The sequence below is a fragment of the Muscardinus avellanarius genome, assembly GCF_963383645.1.
Source record: "Muscardinus avellanarius genome assembly, chromosome: 6".
NCBI classification, from domain to species: domain Eukaryota; kingdom Metazoa; phylum Chordata; class Mammalia; order Rodentia; family Gliridae; genus Muscardinus; species Muscardinus avellanarius.
In genome coordinates this window covers 54,086,623-54,110,121 of record NC_137791.1, presented here as the reverse complement: position 1 = coordinate 54,110,121, position 23,499 = coordinate 54,086,623, and the positions used below count along the sequence as shown (strand labels likewise).

Here is a 23,499-nt window from a genome sequence, read left to right as displayed (position 1 = left end):
GGGATCTAATTTTTTTTAAATGCTGCCTATTTTTTTGTTTTGAAGTGTTTCCCCTGTATTTTCTTGTAGTAGTTTTTGTTGTTGTTGTTGTTTTTGGTTTCAGATCTTAACATTTAGGTCTTAGATCCTTTTAGAGTTTATTTTTGTGTGGGGTTCAAGATAGGGACCAAGTTTCAAGTCTTCTGCAGGTGGGTATTCAGTTTTCCTGGCACCATTTATTGAAGAGTCTGCCATTCTTCCAATATGTTTTTGGCATCTGTGTTGAGAATCAGTTGGCTTAAGGTTATTTCTGGGCACTCTCTTGTGCTTCATTGTTCTGCGTTTCTGTTTACATACCGGTACTGTGCTGTTTGGATTATTATAGCTTTGTATTGTATATTTAAGTGAGGGTAGTATGATTACCTCCAGCCTTGTTCTTTCCTCACCCCCTCCTTTCTGTGGCACTAGGAATTAAATCCAGGGTCATTCTACCTCTGAGCTACACCCCAAGTCCTATTTCATTTTTTTTATTTTGAAATAGGGTCTCATCAAGTTGCTGAAGCTGACCTCAAACCTGCAATTCTCCTGTCTCAGCCTCCCAAGTTTACAGGCACGCACCACTGCACTGAGCTCAGCATTCTTCTTTTTGCTCAAGATCACTTTATTTGGAGTCTTTTGTGTTTGCATATTAATATTAGGATTGTTTTAGCTAGTTCTGCAAAGAAATCACACAATCTATACCTAAAGGCTGTACATACATTGATGTAACTTTCTTGATTTCTGAATATTGTCCTTTTCATCAGAGATACATGGAAGGGTGAGCATTTATCTCATCACATTGGGTCCTTGGGTGGGACTCACAGCTGATGTTTGTGAAGGAGTAGTCTCCCTGGAGACAGAATTTACAGAGTGGACAACTCAGTCATTTTCTTGGAGGACAGCTTGTTGAATTGGATGGATAATGCAGCAAGTCAGCTAGGGCCTTAGAGAAAAATGGGTTTTCATTAAGAGACATCTCACTTTTTTTTTTTGGTGGTGGTACTGGGAGTGGAACCCAGAGGCTTTCTACCTCTGGGCTATACTCCCAGACCTTTTTTTTTTTTTTTTTAATCTTATTTGGAAACAGGGTCTCACTAAGTTGCTGAAAGCCTCACTAAGTAGCTGAGGCTGGCTTCGAACCCATGCAATCCACCTGTCTCACTTTTGGTGTTCAACTCCACACTCATTGGCTAAAACTTGAGCGTACTTGCTATTCATTTTCTATGTTGTTTCAGTGTGATCACTGGTAAATCCTGTTGGAACCAAAAGTGTATTCTTCATTACTCTTGCACAAAACCACTTGATAGTCTCATGTTTGAAGACCCTGCCAGGTCATTGTACCAACTGCGAGCTACCAGACCAGCTTTTCCATGGCTCTGGACAATGGTACCTTCCTCCATAAGGTCAAGGTCCCCTTCTGTTGACCCACGGACATTGGCAGTGAATGAACAAGCAGAAAACAGAATGATTACCTCGCTTCTCTTAAGTGGAAAATAGTGCAGCTCTTTCAGGATGTGGTCTTCCAAGTACTGAATGAGAAGGAAATGTGGGACCACCTGCTTGCCACTAGAGATTCTTGTCACATGGGCTGTTTACCAATCTCATATAGGATCTGAAAATGCCATTTGAGCTGCTATCTGTGTCAGCAGCTTTACTGTGAATATTGCATAAAAGTAACAATCCTTTCTGGTCCATCTTTCTTTCTCTTCAAGTGCTGCTTCTGTGAAAGGATGAGGTACCAGAATCCACTGTAGTATCTTTGAATGGGTTACGTGGGGGGACAACTCATCCAGCAGCTTCACCATGCCTTCTTGCCTGGACCTCCAGACATGTGGGGGCTCCACCTCTAATTCTGTTGTACTGCTTTTGAACTTTAGGGGTCCAGCATTTGGTGATGAATGACTTCAGCTTATTTTGCATAGCAAGCATTATGAAATCGTGGTCCAAGAAAAACCTGGGGAGGAAGTTGTGAACTTCTCCAAGAGTTTCAGAAATTTCCATGCTTAGCTTAGCATCAATATTAGAGTTCTAGGGTTCTTCTCCAGGTGGACTTGTGGTATTGAACACCTTGGGCTGTTTCTGTGGTAGCTGCCACTGCTGCTGTACCCATCTTGCATGTCCATGTCTGATGGTCCCTCAACATGCCATGTACCAACACATGACAGAGAAGGGCGCCCATGGTTCTCGTGACAGCAGCCATGCGCATGCCAACTTGTATCTCATTCTTCAACTTTAAAGATCTTTTTAAGTTGCCCTAAATTCTGTCTTAAAATTCAGCCCTCCAGAAGTCTGCACTGACTCACTGGGCTTTGCATTGCTTAGTCATCTGAGCCATGTGCAGTGCACCCCTATGCTCCTGCTTGCAGGTACACTCACACCTTGTCTTGATGAATGCCTCAGGCTAGAACTCCTGGGTAACTAGCTAGGCCTTTCACCTGCAGATATCAAGAACAAGAAGAGAAATGTCTAAACACAGATGATAAAACCTCACAACCAGAGTAGGCACTGTTATTTATCTTTTTAAGAATATGACATTCTTCATTGGTTAGCAAGCTAAAATCTGTTTTTAAAAGTTATTCAGCCAGGCGTGGTGGCGCACGCTTGTAATCCCTGCGCTTGGGAGGCAGAGATAGGATGACGTAGGTTCGAAGCCAGCCGTACTGGCTTAAGAGACCCTGTTTCCAAAAAAAAAAAAAGTCTGGGAGAGTAGCCCGGAGGTAGAAAGGTTCCATCCCCAGTACCACCAAAAAGTTATTCATTTGCTCATTCATCTAAAATATACTTATTTAAATCCCATACTAAAAGGCTTTGATGATACAATATGGAAAAATAAAATTTTTATTAGGTGACTCAGTGGCTTCACCAACCTGCTGTCTTAGAAATTGGTGTTCTCCGATCCAAGCCTAACTCAGTACAATGCATTATGATCAACATTATTTTATAGGTGAATTGTTAACATAAATCATTTGCCTAACAAGTTTTCTTATTTTTGATAAGAAAACTCCTGGAAATACAGAGCTGTAAAATAAAACAACTTCAAAAGCCATAAAACATCTCCAAAATTTCTAGAGACTTTACAGAGACATCTAGGGCTTAGAAGAACTCCCTGGAGAGCCGGGTATGGTAATGCACACTTGTAATCCTAGCATTTGGGAGGCTGAGACAGGTGGATCGTGGTTCAGGGACAGCCTCAGCTACTTAAGCCCTTTGCAACTCAGTGAGACTCTGTTTCAAAATAAGTAATATAAAAACTAGAGCTGGGGATGTAGCTCAGAGATAGAATGCCCCTGGGTCCTATCCCCCAGTACTACAAAAATAAATAATAACTCTCTGGAGAACTGTTTCATTGTGTTAATCTACAGTTTATTATAAATGAAATGATTTAAAAGGATTTCTAGATTTATTTTTTAAAGTTCATTATTTAAGTTATATGTAATTCTCCTTGATGAACCTTATTTTGTGAAGTGACTAATATTTTTCACATTTAAGAAAGTATCTTGAAGTTAAATATAATTTTAAAATAAACTATATTATAGCTTTCTCAAAATATGTTTAATGATTACCTGTGAGTGGAACTATGAATTTAGTGCACATAGGTATGCATCAGCCACAAGTGGTTAAGTATAAGGATGTGGTAGCACCTGTCTGGATTTGAACCTTGGCCTTACCATTAATCACTATGTGATCTTGGGCAAATTTTGTAACTTAATCTGAGCTTCAATTTCTTCATGTATAAATTGAAGTTATAATATCTAGCTTATGAGATTTTCTGAAGGCTAGAAAGAGCTGGATAAAAAGGCATCCATGAGCTACCCAGTTCATTGTCCAGCATAAAGTTGTTGCTCCAAAAAGGTAGCCATCGATATTCTTTTTTTTCTTCTGTCACCTAACAAAAATACAATGATTTCTTTTTTTCCACATTCTTTCAAGCAAAGCAACCCCATGGAGTAGCTAGTTAACAAACATTTGTTGAAGTAGTTGGAGGGATAGGCATTTTAAAAGGAAATTCCCAGATACTGTGGTAGAAAACGATGAAGAAGTTATGTTCAGACATAAGGAGGACTCTGCATTTCTGATGTATAAGTTTTTGCTCATTCCCTGTCTTTCTACCACAGCAGGTTTTTCAGGGTGAATCAAATGATAGAGGATGAAATGACAGTCCAAGTAATTTCCCCACACAACTGCATATTTGTCAACGTCTTTTCTTTTTTTACTCAATAAGCCCCTTTGTGACTTTTATAAAATTATTTTCAAGTTTTAAGAATTATATATTAGACTCATACTGTCACCAAATTAGCAGTAAATTGGAAGGTTAGAAAAGACTTTAAAATATAATTTTACTTTTCTAAACCAAGTTAATGGGAAAAGACCAGATGCCAGAACAAGCTGCCATAAAACTCAATACTTAGATTCCATTGATTTAGAAAGTTTGATCACTAACCAAGTTTGGGCTCAAAGCAAGATATTTTTCTGTAAATAATTTTCTTAAATATTTACATAGAAGAAGCATAAAGGAAACCTTTTTTTCAAATAAATAAACAAATTAATTTGAAAAAAATTAGTTTTATACCATTGAAGCTAACTTGGACAGACTACATGTGTGTACGTGTATGTGTGTGTCTAAGTCTGAGCATTGAACCCAGGTAGAGACACTCTACCACTGAGCTATATCCCCAGCCCTTTTTATTTTTAGTTCAAGCCAAGGTCTTACTAAGTTGCCCAAGCTGGCCTTGAACCTGAGATCCTCCTGTCTCAGCCTCCCAAGTACTAGGATTACAGGCGTGCACCATGGTACCCAACTTAGAAAGGCTTCTTCTTAAGATATCTGAAGCTTGGCCAGGCATGTAATCTCAGTACTTGGGAGACCAAGACAGGAGTATTGAATGTTTGAGGCCAGCCTCAGTGGCTTAGTGAGGCTCTCAGCAACCTTGCAAGACCCTGTTTTAAAATAAAAAGGGTTGAGGGTATAGCCCAGAGGTAGAACATCCCTGGATTCAATCCCCAGTACCACACACTTGCACACACAGACACAAAAATTAAGAGCAAAGAGTGTAATTCAGAGGTAGACTGCCCCTGGGGTTTAATCCCCAAGTCACGCACACATGCATGCGCGCACGCGCACACACACACACACACACACACACACACACACACAGAGAATCCAGCACTTACTAAAAATACTGAAAGTTAGCAAAGTAACTTAAACTATTCTAAAACTAAGACTTCCCACTAAAAGCCCATCAAAATAAAGACAAAATGGTTACTAAAAATAATTATTTTTTCTATCTAACTTTTGCCAAATATTCTTATATGTGCTTTTTATATAATAACTTTTGTAATTATTACAAAAACACATGAGAGATACTTAACACTATCCCAGCATCATAGATGAAGTGTTACTGAGATAAGATTCAGTAGTTTGCTCAAACTCAGTGTTGGCTCGAGGATTTATTAAATCCAAAGCTCACTGCCTCTTCTACCTTGGAGAAGGACAGAGCACAGGGCACCAGGATAAATGAGAGCATACAGGATTTTGATTAAAGTTCTTTTCAGCCCTTTGGCATGTAATCCAGTTGAGATCAAGTCAAGGGGTGAAGGTACATTAAATTTTTTTAATTCCAACTTTTATCCTGAGGTAGATCAGCACTTGCAGAAATCACAATTTTTTTGGCTTTGACTAGCTGCTAGGCCTGCTTTTTGTTATGAGGTGCAATGGTTGTTCACTCAGGCAGTTTAAGTTGTCATCTTTTGATGAATTTATTTAAAGCTGAAAGCTTTTCCCCATCTGTGAAGAAAATAATATACGGTTAAAACGTAATGATCATACAGGGCACTGTCACAAAACCACTCAGCTTAATAATGAATTGACTGATTGTAATGCAATTTCTTTATGTTTAGAATGAAAGTTTGTAATTCTCTGATATTTATTTATTGTAGGAAGTAATTAAAGCCATTGTACAGAGTGGCGGCATCAAGCATCTTGTTACCATGGCAACCAGTGAACATGTAATAATGCAGAATGAAGCCCTTGTTGCTTTGGCACTAATAGCAGCTTTAGAACTGGGTAAGTACCTCAGTGACAAACTTGTTTTCTCTTATTTTTATCTTGGGTGAAAGGAAGCAAAGGAATGGAATTTAAGTCAGATCGGACATTCACTGGGAACATTTTGCCACTTTCTATCTGGAAAATTATATTACATAGATTGTTTCCACACCTGTTTCTTTCAGGTTTTTTTTTTTTTTTTTTTTTTTTGCTAATATTTTTAGGGCAATGCTATAAGTTTAGTTGAACTTTTAAGTGATATCTCAGGTTACAGCCTCTTAGAAAACATTTTCAGTGATCTTCACAGAGACATTAAGCAATGCTTGGAATGCATGGCAAGTGAAAAGCTGGATACGCTTCCTGTGATCCAGAATTTCTCTTCTGCCCCTTCTGCTTCTACTATCCTGCTGATTTCCTTTTCTGTCACCATGGTTACTATTCTTTGTAGCATTGCCTTCACTCTAAATTCTCATCTTCCACATCACTGTTTTGCATATTTTGTGTTCAAAACTTCCCAAAGTGTACATGATTAGTTTTCCAGGAGTCTGATTACATCAATTTCTGTTAGTATACAGTGTCCCTATGGGCAGAGTTCTCCATGAGAAGCTAGCTCATATGCACCTACAGGAAACAACTTTTGGCTCAGGAGCTGAGCCCTGATAGAGTCAGCCAGGGACAGCATATCAGTGCCACGTTGTCTGTGGTTAAGGCCTAAGCCTGCCGTGTACAAAGGAGGACCATAGACAAGTAGTTATATCCTGCCCAAAGCCATGTGACTAAATAATGTTAACTTACCATCTCTTAATTCCTTCTGATGATTTATATTCATAATTATACTGAAGCAAGTGGACCGACCAACTCAGGAAGGAGAAAACAAAAAGTAAACATAGTGTATCTTCTTCCATTGTCAGATCTATGCAGAGTTTAAGTATGCAGTATTTGAGTTTTTGTGCTCTTAAAGAGTTTTGAATCTTTAAATTCATAAAATTATTCTAGGTATAAATGGAATGTAAATTTGCTTAAATTTAAAGATAAAATGAAGACTTCAAGAATATATTTTCTTATTCTCAGTGGCTTTGGCCTTAGAGGTCCTTTGCAGTTCTGGCTTAGGTGCACAGGGTTTGGGTAGATTATGTGAGTCAATGCAGAAGTTATACACCTTAAAAGTTGGGAGGCCTTGAAAGGGTGGGAGGCATTGAGGACAAGTGATGTTAAACTGTCCTCACCAGCCTGTTTTTGAATGGCGCATCATGACGGTGCAGTTAAAGAATGTCTTTGCTCTTCCAGCTTGCATGAATCTGGTTTTGTGGCCTTCTTAACTAGCCTCTTCCAAACAAGCCAGTTTCATCACCTTTCTGATTGCTAACAGTTGCTTGAGTCTGGTCACTTACCATGGAACTATATAAAAGGACAATAAATTCATATTTTGTTGAAGATAATGGTATATTTGTGTGCAATTGTAGGAAGTAACATAATGCTGTTTATAATCATACCTACCTCCCAGTCTTCCACCCTGTTCCTAAACCTTGGAAACTACTAATCTGACTTCCATTTCCAAAATTATCATTTCAGAAATGTTATATAAATTAGACCATAAGGTATATGACTTTGGGGAATTGGTTTTTATTTTTCTCAGCACAATTCTCTGAGAATCAGTCTAGTGGAGTTTTGTATGTCAGTAGTCCATACTTTCATACTGCTGAATAGAATTCTTTATTGGTTTTTTAATTGCCTCCTATTCAAAGGAATGTTTCAGTATTGGAATGTGAAGCCTAAACTGAAATGTCTACTGAAATATAGTTCTGTCTATTCTTTTCACAAGGCCCAAATTTAATATTATGAGTCCAATTTGGAAGGGCTCACATTCCTGAAAGAAGCAGCACTTGGATCATATACAGCGGATATAACCTAAACTTTAACTGTTTGATATTCTAGGCACTGCTGAAAAAGATCTAGAAAATGCTAAGCTTGTACAGATTTTACACAGACTGCTAGCAGATGAGAGAAGTGCTCCTGAAATCAAATACAATTCCATGGTCTTGATCTGTGCTCTCATGGGGTCTGGTAAGTTTTTCTTTTGTCATTTTATGTCTAACATATGGTTGGCATCAGATATTAAATATAGAGTAATAGTAAATGGTGACTACATTGTGTTTAGGAACCATAAGAAGTAAGCTTATGGAGGATATAGGATTGCTTTTACACCAAAAACTCTTCCCAAAGATATTTACTATAATGAAAGTGTCATATAGCAAATATAGGCAAAAATCAAATTAAAACAAGTTTGAATTTTGTATGCTAAAATACTACTAAGGAATTTGTTCAAGAAATCATTGGTATATCTTGGTTATATGTACCATGGACACTTGAAAACTGTTTGTCGTAGGTAGTGTTCTACTCTAAACTCCAGTCAGATTCTACTGGTTGGTGATGGTGTTGAGTTTCCTATATTCTTGCTTATTTTCTGACTAATTGTTCTGTCCTCTCTAATGTTGAGAGATGAGTGTAGAAGTCTTCAAATATAATTGTAGACTTGTTTTTCCTACATTCTGTCCATTTTTCTTCCACATATTTTTTTAACTCTATTTTTAGGTACTTAGAAATTTAAGATTGCTGTGCCTTGGGGAAAAAGGCTTCCTTCTCTGTGTCATATCCCTCTGTCTTTCCTAATTTTCCTGCTTTATGTTGAGTAATATTCACATTATCTTTCTCAACTTTTAGTTTTAGTCTATTGTATATTTGAAAATGAGTGTCTTAAGCTGAATATGGTGGCACATGCTTGTAATCTTCAGTACTTAAGAGTGGAAGACAGGAGGATTGCAGGTTCAAGAACAGCCTTAGCAAGTAGTGAAAGTGTCATCAACCTAGTAAGACTGTTTCAAAATAAAAATAGTGCTGGGGGTACAGCTTGGAGTTATAATGTCCCTAGGTTCAATCCCCGGTATCACAAAAAATAAATGAGTGTCTTATAGACAGAATGTAGTTGAGTCATGTTTTATAATCTACTGTGCCAATGCCTTTTAAGTGATTTTTTTATTTTATTTATTTATTTATTTATTTATTTATTTTTATTTTTGGTGGTACTGGGGGTGGAACCCAAAGGCTTTCTACCTCCGGGCTATACTCCCATTTTATATATTTTATTTTGACCTATTTTATATTTTATTTTGAAACAGGATCTCAGTACATTGCTGAGAGCCTCACTAAGTAGCTGAGGCTGGCTTTGATCCTCCTATCTCAGCCTCCCAAGCCCGGGGATTACAAGCGTGCGCCACCATGCCTGGCTTTAAGTGATATATTTAGATAATTACATTTAATAAAATGATTAATAACTGTGTGTGTGTGTGTGTGTGTGTGTGTGTGTGTGTGTGTGTGTGTGTGTGATGGAGAATGAATCCAGGGGCATTCTACCTCTGAGCTACACACCAATCCGTTTAATTTTGAAATGGGGTCTCACTAAGTTACTGTATGCTGGCCTCAAACTTGAGATCCTGCTGTCCCAGCCTTTCAAGTGTTGGGATTACAAGAGTACACACCTAGGTTGTAATGACTGATACCTTACGGCTAAAGCCTGCGGTTGTATTTTTATGTTCTGTTTGGTTTTGTTTCTGTTTCTTTTTCAGATTTTCTGTTTGTTGTTGAACATTATTAATCCCTTTAACTTTTTCTTATTTAAAATTTGTCTTCACTATTTTCTTTATATTTATTTAAAACTAGATAGTGTTATACTTTTTATCTATCAAATGTAATTCAAAAAACACATATAGAAAAGTCTGTTTTTCATTTTTAATGCCTTTCTTTTTTAAAATCATTCCCAGTTTAGAAAACCCCTTTAGTCATTCTTTGAGAATAGATCTACTTGTGTGCTAATGACAATTTCTGTTAGTTTTCCTTCATTTGAGAATCTGATTTCCCCTTTATTCTTAAAAAATGTCTTTTCTGAATAGAGGATTCTGGGTTCACAGTTCTTTTAATTTTATACTTTAAAAATATTGTGCCATATTTCTACGGACTCTTCTTGTATCTGTGGTTTCTGATGAGAAATGTGCTTTGTTTTTATTTGTTTTTCTTCCAGTAGGTAAGGTATTATTTCTGTCTCAAAATTTTTTTCTGCTAGTTATGGTGAGACATGCCTCTAATCTTAGTACTTGCGAGGCTGAGACAGGAGGGTCACAAGTTCAAGACCAGCCCCAGCAATTTAGCGAGACCCATTTCAAAATTTTAAAAGTAAAAAGGTAGCCGGGCATGGTGGCACAGGCTTGTAATCCCAGCACTTGGGAGGCTGAGACGGGAAGATTGCAGTTTGAGGAAAGCTGCAGCTACTACTTAGTGAGGCCTTTTGCAACTCAGTGAGACCCTGTTTCAAAATAAAGAATAAAAAATAGGGCTGGGGGTGTAGCTTGGAGGTAGAATGCACCTGGGTTCCATCCCAAACCTGCAAAAAAATATATATATATATATATAGTATAAAGGTCTGGGAATGTAGCTCAGAGGTAGAATGCCCCTGGATTTGATACCCAATATCAAAAAAAAACAAAACAAAACAAAACAAAACAAAAAAAAACCCACCTTTTTTTCCTTTTAGTTTCAGAAGTTTGGTCATGATGTATCTTGGCATGGGTTTCTTCAGGTTTATCCTGTGTGAAGATTGCTCAGCTTTTTAAATCTATACTGTTATGTCTTTTGCTAAATTTGGAGTCTTTAACCATAATTTCTTCTGGTACAATTTAGCCCTGTCCTATTTTCTTATTTAGGTCTTTGATGACACTAGTACAGATTATTTCCCCTGTTCCCTCCTCCTGTGTTGACCCTTATCTATTGAGGGTTTTTTTTTATATTGTCCTAAAATTTTTACTGTTTGGTTTTGTTTGAATTTTAAAATTTCTATTTGCTGTTTATTTTATTTCCTTTGAATTCTAAAATTTCTATTTGCTGTTTCTTTATTCTCATTCCTTGATGAGACTTTTTTTTTGTTCCAGACATTTCTATAGTTGTTTGTTCAAGCACTTTTTTCACTATAATAATGACACATAAGTTTTACCATTTTAATTATTTTTAAGTATACATCTCAGTGGCATTAAGCACTTTTACACTGCTATGCAAACACCACCACCATCTATCTCAAGACCATTTTCTATCTTCCCAAACTGTAACTCTATACACAGCAGTTAACGCCTCATTTCCCACTCCCCAATGCCTCTGGCTGCCATGATTCTCTGTTTTTTCTCTATGAATTGCACTGCTCTAGGCACCTCATGAAACTGGAAGGATAAAATATTTGTCCTTTTGTGTCTGGCTTACTTCACTTTTAGCATGTTTTTAAGGCTTATCAGTGTTGTAGCACATGTCAGAATTTTTTTTTTTCTTTTTGCGGGTTTGGGGATAGAACCCACGGGCATTTGACCTCTGAGCTACACCCCCTGCCCTATTTTTTTACCTTTATTTTGAAACCAGGTCTCACTGAGTTGCAGAGGGCTTCCTTCACTAAGTAGCTGAGGCTGTCCATGAACCGTGATCCTCCGGTCTCAGCCTCCCGAATGTTGGGATTACAAGCGTGTGCCACCACGCCTGGCAGAATTTCATTCTTTTTAAAGGCTGAATAATGTCCTGTTGCATGCATATATAATATTTTATTAATATATCCCTCCATTTATTGACATTTGGGTTATTTTTACCTTTGGGCCCTTACAAATAATGCTGCTATGAACATTGGTATAAAAATGTTTAATTCTGCTGGGTGTGGTGGCCCATGCTTGGGAGGTGGAAACAGAAGGATTGCACAGGTTCGAAGCCAGCCTCACTGGCTTAAGAGACCCTGTTTCCAAATAAAAATATAAAAAATTCAGTCTGAGAGAGTAACCCGGAGGTAGAAGGGTTTCCAGGAACCCCAGTACCACCACCAAAAAAAAAAAAAAAAAAAAAAAAAGGTTAAGCCCTTGCTTTCAGTTCTTTGGGGTATATGCACAGAAGTGAAATAGCTGGGTTATGGTAATTTGGTTTATATTTTTTAGAACTCCATGCTGCTTTCCATAGTGACTGAGCCATTTAATATTTCCTCCAGTTATGCATATAGATTCCAATTTCTCAACATTCTCACCAATACCTGTTATTTTCTCTTGTTTTAATAATAGCCATTTTGATGAATATGAGGTGTGCTATCTACTTACTGTGGTTTAGATTTGCATCTTTCTATTTATTGGTACTGTTGGGATCTTCGGATATGCTCATTAGTCATGTATATCATGTATATCTTTGGGAAAATGTTTATTCAATGTCAGACCTTTGTCCAGTTTTGAAATTAAATTGTTTGTTGTGTGGTGTTGTAGGAGTTCTTTATATGTTCTGGATCTCTGGATATTAATCTCTTATCAGATATGTGATTTACAAATATTTTCTCCCATTCTGTGGGTTGCCTCCCCCACACCCCCACCCCGTGGTACATTCTGCCTCTGAGTTATACTCTTGGCCTTTTTTTGTGTGTGTGTGGTACTGGGGTTCCTGGAAGCCCTTCTACCTCCGGGCTACACTCCCAGACCCATTTTATACTTTTTTATTTGGAAACAGGGTCTCTTAAGCCAGAGCAGCTGGCTTCGAACCTGCGTGATCCTCCTGTCTCCGCCTCCCAAGCGCAGGGATTACAAGCGTGCGCCACCACACCCGGCTTAAATTTTTTTTTTAATTTGGAAATTGAAACAGGGCCTCATTAAGATGCTGAGGCTGGCCTGTGATCCTTGTCTCAGCCTCCCAAGTCCTGGGATTACAGTGTGTGCCACACCCGGCTCATGGGTTGCTTTTCACTCTGCTGATAATAATCTCCTTTGATACACAAAAGTTTGTTTTGATGAAATCTGGATTATATACTTTTTTGTTTCTTGTATTTTTGGTGTTATATCCAAGTAATCATTACTAAATCCACTGTAATGAAGTAGTTTCATTTTCTTCTTTAAAAGCTAAGTTTGCCTGTTATGGTGACACATGCGTATAATCCCATTACTTGGGAAACTGAGACAAAAGGATTGCAGGTCTGAGCCTAGCCTCAGCAATTTAATGAGACCCTTTAAAAAAATGGCTGGGGTATAACTCAGAGGTAGAATGCCCCTGGCTTAAATTTCTAGTACTACACACACATTACACCAAAGCTAATTTTTAGATTTTAGGTATAGCTATTTTGAATTTATTCTTATATGGTATAAGATCAGAGTTCAGCTTCACTCTTTTGCATGTGAATATGTAGATCTTCCATACCATTTGTTGAAAGACTATCTTTTTCTCTTTTCATTGAATGGCCTGGGCATCTTTGTCAAGTATGGCATAATTTGACCAAGTATATGAGGTTTTATTTCTGGGCTCCTTTCCATTGATTTGTACGTCTGTCTTTATACCACTTCCACACTGTTTTGATTACTGTAGCTATATGATAAGTTTTAAAGTCAGAAAGTGGATGGCCTCCAATTTTATTCTTTTTCTAAATTGTTTTGTAGATTTGGGTCCCTTGAGATTTCCTATGAATTTGAATTTTTCTATTTCTATTAAAAACATTCATTTTGTTTTGTAAGTCAGTCATAGCAAAATAACAAAATAAACACATCAGTTTGAGGAGTGCTAATTCAATATAGAGAACCTTGCCTTTCCAGTTCTAGATTCTCATAATCTTAACAGGATCCCTATATTTTTCTATAATTAAGGTTAAATGGATCAAGAGAGCCAGAAAAAGGAGGACAGGAGATCTGAAAGAAAACCCAGTTTTAGCCGGGCGTGGTGGTGTACACTTGTAATCCCCGTGCTTGGGAGGCGGAGACCTATTAAAAAATAGGTCTGGGAGTGTAGACCATGGGAGTGTATCCCAGAGGTAGAAGGGCTTACAGAAACCTCAGTACCACCAAAAAAAGAAAAAGAAAACCCAGTTTCACAAAAATTTGTTGGAAATATGTGAAATGTAAACTTTTAATTTGCAAAAAAATTAAAGCAGATTCTAAGTTTTATTTTTTTTAGTAAATTTAAGACTTCATGTTTAACTGAACTTTGAAATCATGCAATAATGACTTGTGTTACTATGAACATGGGTATGTACATGTTACTGTATTTCTCTGATTTCAGCTCCTTTGGAAAGATACCCAGGAGTGGTAAAACCAGATCATATGGTGGATCCATTCCCAGTTCTGTAAAGAATTTCCACACTGATCTCCATAGCAGCTGAACTAGTTTGCACTCCCACCAACAGTGTAAAAGAGTCTTTCCCCACATCCTTGCCAGCATTTGTTGTTATTTGACTTCTTAATGCTTGCCACTCTGATTGGGGTTAGATGAAATATCAGTGTAGTTTTGATTTGCATCTCCCTGATGGCTAATGATGTTGAACATCTTTTCATGTATCTATTGGCCATTTGTATCTCTTCTTTTGTGAAGTGTCTATTCAGTTCAGTTGCCCATTTCTTGATTGGGTTATTTGTTTTGCTAGTGTAGAATCTTTTGAGCTTTTTGTGTATTCTAGATATTAGCCCTCTATCACAGTGGTGGCTGGTAATGATCTTCCATTCTGGGCTTTCTCTTTAGATTCTTGATGGTTTCCTTTGATGAGAAGAAACATTTTGGTTTGATACCATCCCAATTGTTAATTCTTGCTTTAATTTCCTGTACTTTGGAGGTCTTGTTGAGAAAGTTACTGCCTGTGCCTATATGCTATAGTGTTGAGCCTATGCCCTCCTCTACAAACTTCACAGTCTCTGGTCTAATTTCTAAGTCTATGATCCATCTCGAGTTGATCTTGTGCACATTGGGGAGGTAAGGATTTAGTTCCATATTTCTACAAATGGATAGCCAGTTCTCCCAGCACCATTTGTTAAAAAGGCTGTCTTTTCTCCAGTGTATGAGTTTGGCCTCTTTGTCAAAGATCAAAAGACTGCTGGTGTGTGGGTTTGTTTCTGTAACTTCTGTTCCACTGCTCAGTATGCCTTTTGTTGTGCCAGTACCATGCTGTTCTTACTACTGTTGCTTTATAGTATAATTTGAAGTCAGGGATTGTGATGCTTGGTTCTTACTGCTGAGGATTGCTTTGGCTATTTGTAATAGCCAAAATATGGAACCAACCTAGGTCTTCATCAACAGATGAATGGATTACAAAATTATGGGAAATACAATGGAATTCTACTCTACTATAAAGAACAACAAAATCAGGTCATTCACAAAAAGATGGAAAGACCTGGAAAACATTGTTAAGTGAGATCGGCCAAGCCTAGAAAAAGAAGGGACATATATTTTCTCTACTATGCCCAAACTAGGGAGTATTAGGAATACCGGAGGGACTCCAGATAATGGAGGGAAACCTTAGCAAAGCTAGAATGGAAGGGTAGGAGAGAAAGAAGGCTGATGTTGATTAATGGAGGAGCTACATCTGAATATGTTTCAAAGTATGAATGTAGCATGGTCAACCTGGACACTCACTGTTGGGAGGGGGGAAAGGGAAAGCAGGGTGGGGGGGCACCAAGCAGTCTGAATGTATGCCATTTTCAATATGTTCCACATAAAAATAAATAAATTTAAATAAATATATCATAATAAGCTATGTTAAATTATAACTCATTGACCTATTTAACTTTAGACTATAGAACTTGACATCTGATTTAACTTCATAAAATGTGGCAAGTACAATTTCTCTGAATCATTAGAATACTTTCCTTAAAAAGACATTGCTAGGCCACTGCTAGGATTTTTTTTCCCTAAAACTCTTCTGGTTTTAGAGCTCTGATTATTAAAATAAACTTTGAGGTGGGCGTGTTGGCACATGCTTGTAATCCTTGCCCTTGGGAGGCGGAGACAGGAGGATCGCTCAGGTTCGAAGCCAGCCACGCTGGCTTATGACCCTGTTTCCAAATTTAAAAAAAATATATATAAAATAGGTCTGGGAATGTAGCCCGGAGGTAGAAGGGTTTCCAGGAACCCCAGTACCACCAAAAAAATAAAAATAATAAAATAAACTTTGAGAGTATATGCTTTAGGTAGATTACATAGTAAGTATATCTGTTACCTTGTTTTTGTCTTCCAGAATCTCTACACAAGGAAGTGCAAGATCTGGCCTTTCTAGATGTCGTATCCAAACTTCGCAGTCATGAGAACAAAAGTGTTGCCCAACAGGCCTCTCTAACAGAGCAGAGACTTGCTGTGGAAAGCTGAGAACTGCCCCTCCCTGACATAAGGCATCATCCCATCTCTGATTTCCCCTTTGTCCTCCATCCAGCTGCCTCTTCCACTTCATTCTCTACCACATCACTTGTGCATGCGTGTAATGTTCCAATATCAATTGAACTGCTGTAGGTACCTGCCTAATAAGATTTCTAAACCCATAGTTAGTGTGAACATGACTGTCAAAACAAGTCTCCACCCATAACTGTTCTCTTGTACTCCTGTTGCTTGAGCTCCATTAAGTAGATTGTGCATGTTGTAGTCCTATGATGATGTAAACTTGGTACTACATAATGACTTGCTCCTCACATGCGGTAAACTACATAATAACGTGTTGGTAAATTAGAAACAAAGAATGCAGCAGGATCTGTCTGGCTTATTTAAAGATGAAATTGAATAGTAAAAAATAGCTCCACTTTTTTTTTTTTTTTTTTTTTTTTTTTTGGTTCTTGGGAAACAGTGACCAAAAAAAAGAAATGTATGGCTGTTTATTACATTAGTCTTACCTACTAATGTCAAACCTATGGTATCTAGAGTTAAATAAAATCCCAGTGCACTCACTCTCTCTTTACCCAATGGTTTTTCCTTTTTCCTATGTAGAGTATTGAAATTGCTACAGACTTGGCAAGACTTCCTCAGGTTTCTGATTCTAGTAGCCAATGTTGAAAACATTTGTAATTTTTAGTGTGATTAGCACTAATGGCCTAGAGGATCCCCATTACACTATACCATTTTGGGGGTTACCTGTATCTTAGATTCTGATACACATATAGTTTCACCTCAGAACTTTTTCTATCAGTTATTTAGCATTGTCTAACCCCTCTGTTTAAAAGTCATTTGACATTTGTTTTCAACTGAGGAAAGTTGAGTATAGTCCGTTTGAGAATGGATTTTTTTTGTTTTTCATCATTCATATTGAAAGCAAGAAGCTTCATCTCTCATAGTCCATTTAAATCTTATACTAGCAGGACATGGGAGGAAAGATGAAATAAGGTTGGCTAGACTAAAGAAAGGCAGGCAGGGTATAAAAGCCATAGTAGCCAGTCCAGTCCATCCTGCAGATGGCCTCATACCAATCACTGTTCGGGTTTCCCACTTCCACTTTCCCACTGAGAACTACAGTCATCTTACAGGTGGTAAGAAAGCCATAACTCAAGAAGAACACCCCTGGCAAGACACAGTGTCCTCTTCACTGCCACTACCACCAAATGGGTTTTTAGAGCTTTGACACACAATCTTTATAAATTGATCAGAACATCCCTGTGACCTACCTGCCTTCTCCCCATACCCAAGTTTGACCACTACTTACCTACTAGGGAGGGCAGGCTCAACTGTAGCTGCCAAGGAGGTGTCAGGACCACCTTCCTCTCCACCGTGAGATACCACACGTCTCTGGGTGCCCTAAGTTGGACATTTAACTCCAAAACAACTATTGTTCAAGAAAGCTAAAACCCTAATGGAACTAAAGACTTTTGACTGACTATTCTCTTTAATGTCCAAATAAGGGACTATTGTGCTTATGCTACACTTACTGTAAGAATGATCTTGTATTTATTGTCTTTCTCCTGGGCTGGATAGTGGACTATATTTTGTTAGGTTTTGAAAGACATCTGTAATGTTACATAATAGAGTTATCCATATTAATAACTTAATAAATAGTATATCTAACTATGATGGCATTGTTTGGTTTATTTGTATATTTTACATGTATTCCCAACTTCTAAAATATTGCTTGCTTATTCTGGGTATGCCATAAGTATGTGTTGCATCAATTCCTGCTTCCATGGAGTTTCCAGACTACCTGAGCTAATTCCACATACTCTAATTGACTTATTAGAGATTTAGTTTATCTGACTTGAGATTTCAAAAGTTTCTCAGTAGTTGAACCCATCCTTACTGAAAAGCATTAATCAGAAAATCACAGAGCAGAAACAGCCTAGAATCATAGATTTGAGAGATGGGTCACCTGCCAGTATTCAGTTCACTGATACACTAGGAATTCCCATCTCCAACAAAAGCAAATACAATTATCATTTCCAAAGGAAGACTAGAAGGCTTGGTCTTAGGATAACGAAGATCCACCGCTAAGCCACAGCAGTTGGTGGGAGAATATAGACTATTCTATCCCATATCTCCTACTACTTAATCTTAGTTTTAAAGGCTACCATTCAGTTTTCTACCCACTAAAAGTACATCTTAAAGGAGAGAATGAGAGGAGCAGCACAACAAATCATTTGTGCCAACACTGCAGCATTGATGAAAAGTGAAAAAGCCAGGAATCTCAACACCTCTGTAGCATGCTACAAGGTCTCTTCTCTTCCGCCCCATCAGCAACTTGGAATCTCATGACTTGCCCAGACTTTAACCTTGTGCTCAAAGAAAAACTGATCAAACACTGTCCCAGAATCCATTGTTTTTCTTGATAAAACATATTTTGAGTATACTATGATAAGAATAGAGATGGGAAACAAATATTTTGAGGTCTAAAGTTATTCCCTTTCTGATGGAATAGAATGCACCTTGGGATACAAGCATCGGTGTGAAACGGTATAAGAAACCTGCGTGTGAAAAATTCAAAGAGAGCCGGGCGTGGTGGCACATGCTTGTAATCCCCACACTCGGGAGGCTGAGACAGGAGGATCACGCAGGTTCGAAGCCAGCCTCAGCTACTTAGTGAGGCTCTAAGCAACTTAGTGAGACCCTGTTTCCAACTAAAATATAAAATGGGTCTGGGAGTATAGCCCGGAGGTAGAAAGCCTCTGGGTTCCACTCCCAGTACCACAAAAAAAAAAAAAGAAAAAAGAAAAATTCAAAGAGAAATGCTCTTTGGTACCATTACTACACTTACCTAATTCCATTGCACATAAACGGGGGAAGATGTCTAGATGGTAAAACTTTGACTTAGATGAACATTACCCTTTGTACTCAGCTTTTATTAGAATCAATAAGCTTAAAAGCCATTCAGCTCTAAGGAGTTGTAACATTTGAATTATACATCTATCAAAAAGCACTTAAATGATACTTGGGGTGCATCTTCATAGCTATAACCAGGAAAAAGCCTTTTTTACACACAGGTATGATCTCTATATGAAAAAAATATATGCCATATAGTTTTGTAGGTGTTACTTTTAATGAAATTACTAAAAGTATAATAGAGAAGAGTATATGGTCTTTGGACACTGATCAGTAGCCATGTCCCAGTTCTGCTATATACTAGCTATGTAACTGTGGCCAAGTCATTTAAACTCTCCAGACCTATTTACTCATCAGTATGGCAAGTGTAATCCCATGTCCCAGGATTTTTATGACAAGCCTTTTAAAGGTTCAAGATAAGGTTGAATAAAATTGTAAAATCTAATGGCCTAAAATGACACCACTATTTTTCCTCTGCGGATTCCCAACTAAAGGAATTCAAACAACCAAGAGACAGCATGCCTAGTAATAGGTTGAGAAGCATGCAGTTATACTCAGTACAAAGCACATACATAACCCCTAGCTTTCCTTCCCCTGACACTCATGGCTAGGTCTGCAGAGCAAGCCATGAACCTTGAACACAGGTCCCCACTACAGTGCTTTCTCTTTCTACAGATCTCTTTGGCTATAAAGTGGAAATAATAGTAGCAGCTCAATGATACTAGCTTTTATTACTAAGTCAATGGGAATAAAACTGTACAATTATGTATATTCATTATAAAAAGCAAAACTCTACCAAGTTGCGCTTTTTTGCTATGTCCACTTGGATTATAATCTAACAACACTTAGGAAACAGTCACTACACATATCTGTCTTATAACACTAGGAGCTTAAAATGGTAACTCATTTTATATGCTGGAATCAAACTATAATTGGGTCAAACATAAGCTACGTAGGTCTCACAACAGCGCTGCCTCCTGGGCACTGAGTATCGCCCCACAACACCATTCAACCATTTGTCGCCATCCCTTTCCAAACCCTATCAGCAGTGGTCCCCTCAAGAGGAGGAACAGAGCACACCTGCAAAGCACCTTGAGCTGGGGTTCAGCCAGCTGTTGGAGTCCACCTCTCAGAGTTGTCATCAGCAGCCCCAGTACCTGGAGCCTCTTATCAAACCTGTGACCCACCAGGCGGATTTGTTCCAAGCTGATAAAACACCCTGCAGACTGATAAAACATCCTCTCTGGTGGAAAGGGCTCAGGAGGGGCAGAGAACTTCCTCTTCACAAGAGTCGCCGGGTCTCAACCACTTAACACTCCACAGCTCTGTGACCTGGCCAATCCATTTATTCCCCCTACGGACCATGGATGGCACAAGGGCCTTCATGTGGTGATGATGATGGCAGTGAAGGAGAAGGAAGAGGAGAATTGACATGATATTGAAGAAAGAGGAAAAAGATTAATAGCTGTAAACATTATTTTTCATAAAAGTCTAGTTCTCTGACTTTTCTTTAAAAATGGCGTCTGGATCTCAGTGGTAGAGCCTTTTTATGGGTATAGCTCAGTAGTAGAGCATGTGCTTAGCATGTATGAAGCTTTGGGTTCGATTCTCAGCACTAAAAAAGGCGATGGGGGACAGATCTAGTAACCCTGGCATCAGCATTCCAGGAGGGCAGTGTGTGATCGTGGCTGGCATTGGACAGGGCATTCCTCCCCCACCTACAAGAGTCCCTGTCTGGTCCACATCCTGCATTTGCCTTAACTCCGCAGACAAGGAAGCCTATTTGAACATGACTTATGGACACCTCACAGAAAAACAGCTTGTTTCCAGAGTAGGAGTAAAGGCACAAAAGCAGCCCTACAGTAACAGTTACATCTAAAAGAGGTCCAAGCCAGGCATGGTGGCACACACTTGTAATCCCCGCATTGGGGAGGCTGGGACAGGAGGATCACGGTTTGTGGACAGCCTCAGCTACTTAGCAAGGCCCTTTGCAACTCAGTGAGACCCTGTTTCAAGATAAAGAATAAAAAATAGGGCTGGGAGTGTAGCTAAGAGGTAGAACACCCCTGGGTTCCATATCCAGTACCGTAAAAAAAGAGGTCCAAATATTTGACCTGAGGGCCTTCCTATGACCTGTGCAAAGTTGTATTATCTTATCAGAGAAAAGACACCATATTCTGAAGGCCAATGACAGCTGCGGTCTGACTCACATGTGGCAGGAACACAGAGACACACAGCTGCAAGCCAGGCCCAAGCCTGTGTCCCCAGCCTGCCAACGGGAGAGAGCTGGTGCCAACCTTGCTGCCCTCTCACAGGGCTGGCAGCATCCTGTGGTGACTGCAAAAATTTATAAAGTCCCTTCTTAGCCAAGCCGAAAGGGTAGCCTTCTGAATCCAAGGCATCGTGTGTGTGTGCATGCACATGTGTATGTATGTGTGTGCACACATGTATGTTACTAGGAATTGAATATTGAATCCAGGGGTGTTTAACCTCTGAGCTACACTCCCACTCCTATTTATTTGTCCATTTTTAAAAAATCTATTCATTTGTTTTGTTTGGAAACAAGGTCTCACTAAACTGGTGAGCCTGGCTTTGAACCTGCAACCCTCTGTCTCAGCCTCCCATGTACTAGGATTACAGGCCTATGCCACACACGTGGCTCTTGCCATCTTCTGTACCCCATGAATCAGGAAACTTATGCATTGAAGCATTCTGCTAACCCAAGCTTATTGCCCTCAGCTCTGTGAGGCCTCCCTTTGGAGACTTCCTACCACAGACATCACCTGCCAATCTCGCAGGATAACCTGAGCAGCCAATCGAGTAGCCAAACCACAGAAACAAGGCTAACACAATTGAAATGTTTGCTCCAAGACCCACATGAAGAATACTCTACCCTAAACCTCTCAGTGATATCATATACCAAAGCTGAGTGCATGCCCATTTTCCCCAAAGCAAGTAACCTGCAAACAGGCTCAGGAAAAGCCAGATAATTCACCAAGGATGTCTCGAGTGGGAACAAAAATATGGCAATAGCACAAGAACAATTCCAGACCTTGTTGCCCCTGAGGATGGCCAACCCAGGACACCCCCCAAAATAAGCCAGAATGCCTCATACCCTTGCCATATCGAAAAGGAATAAAGTGTTGATAAGAATTGTGTCTTTGTGGATGATGTCGCACCTTACCAAATAGCTTGCTCCTTCATCTTCTTACTTACAGAACCCCAACTTTGTTCAGGGGACAAGATGACAAACTTAAAAAAAACTCCAGTTTTCCAGCTTTCCCACAGAATGCTATAGTTCCACAGAATTCCCCACAAAGAACACCCTTAGTGAAATGGACATTTTTTCTTTCTTTCTTTCTTCCATTTTTTTGGCGGGTCTGGGGATGGAACCAAGGGGCATTCAACCTCCGAGCTACACCCCCTGCCCTAATTTTTATTCTTTATTTCGAAACAGGGTCTCACTAAATTGCAGAGGGCCTCACTAAGTAGCTGAGGCTGTGTGTGTACCATGATCCTCTGGTCTCTGCCTCCCGAATGCTGGGATTACAAACGTGCGCCATCATGCCAGGATAAAATGGACATTTTTTAAAATATATATTTTATTTGGAAACAGGGTCTCACTAAGTTGCTGAGAGCCTCACTAAGTAGCTGAGGCTGGCTTCAAACCCGTATGATCCTCTTGTCTCAGCCTCCCAAGTGCAGGGATTACAAGCGTGCGCCACCATGCCCGGCTAAAATGGACATTTTTTTTTTAACTGGGGTTCTTGTCTACGAAGTACAAAGAATGACACTTGCAGACAATAGAAAATCGAACAGGTGGTTTGTTGTAAACAAAGGGAAAAAGCAGAAAACTCTTTTGGACAATGGGGACCTAATGTCCAGCACTTACCTTCTGGACACTACTTAGGAGGAGACCAAGCCACACATTGTCAATTGCAACCTGCTTTCTCCCAAGTGTACATGATCTGAAGAGAGTTGCAGGCCGCCCCTAGGAACTTCAGCCAGCCTCGGCCTTGATGTCCAGCAGGTGTCTTCTGATCACTACCTGGGAATTCTCCAGGCCGAGCACTATCAATTGCACACTGCTTTCTCACATGACCTGAGGGGGGGGGAGAGAGAGAGAGAGAGAGAGAGAGAGAGAGAGAGAGAGAGAGAGAGAGAGAGAGAGAGAGAGCTCGCAGAGAGAAGGATTCCCAAGTGGGTATCCACCCAAGCCCTTGAGGGATGGACATTAAACCTTCCTGAGGTTCCCTTTCTGCTCTTTTATGATTGGTCAGAATTGGGTTTTTTTTTTCCATCCTTAACTTGAGTTGCTATGCTGTGGGCTGGTAGCTCCCATTGGT

General features: G+C 39.1%; 1 protein-coding gene across 1 annotated transcript in view; it reads left to right on the top strand.

The window, feature by feature from the left end:
• The window catches only part of RAP1GDS1 (Rap1 GTPase-GDP dissociation stimulator 1), a gene marked incomplete at both ends in the record, with an annotated part of 127,576 nt that extends 111,345 nt beyond the window's left edge, over positions 1 to 16,231 (top strand). The window contains 3 exons of the mRNA XM_080697193.1: positions 5,956 to 6,082; positions 7,997 to 8,125; positions 16,104 to 16,231. Of these exons, the coding sequence (XP_080553319.1) occupies positions 5,956 to 6,082; positions 7,997 to 8,125; positions 16,104 to 16,231 (384 nt within the window). The remainder of the gene's footprint in view (positions 1 to 5,955; positions 6,083 to 7,996; positions 8,126 to 16,103) is intronic.
• Between the last annotated feature and the right edge of the window lie 7,268 nt (positions 16,232 to 23,499).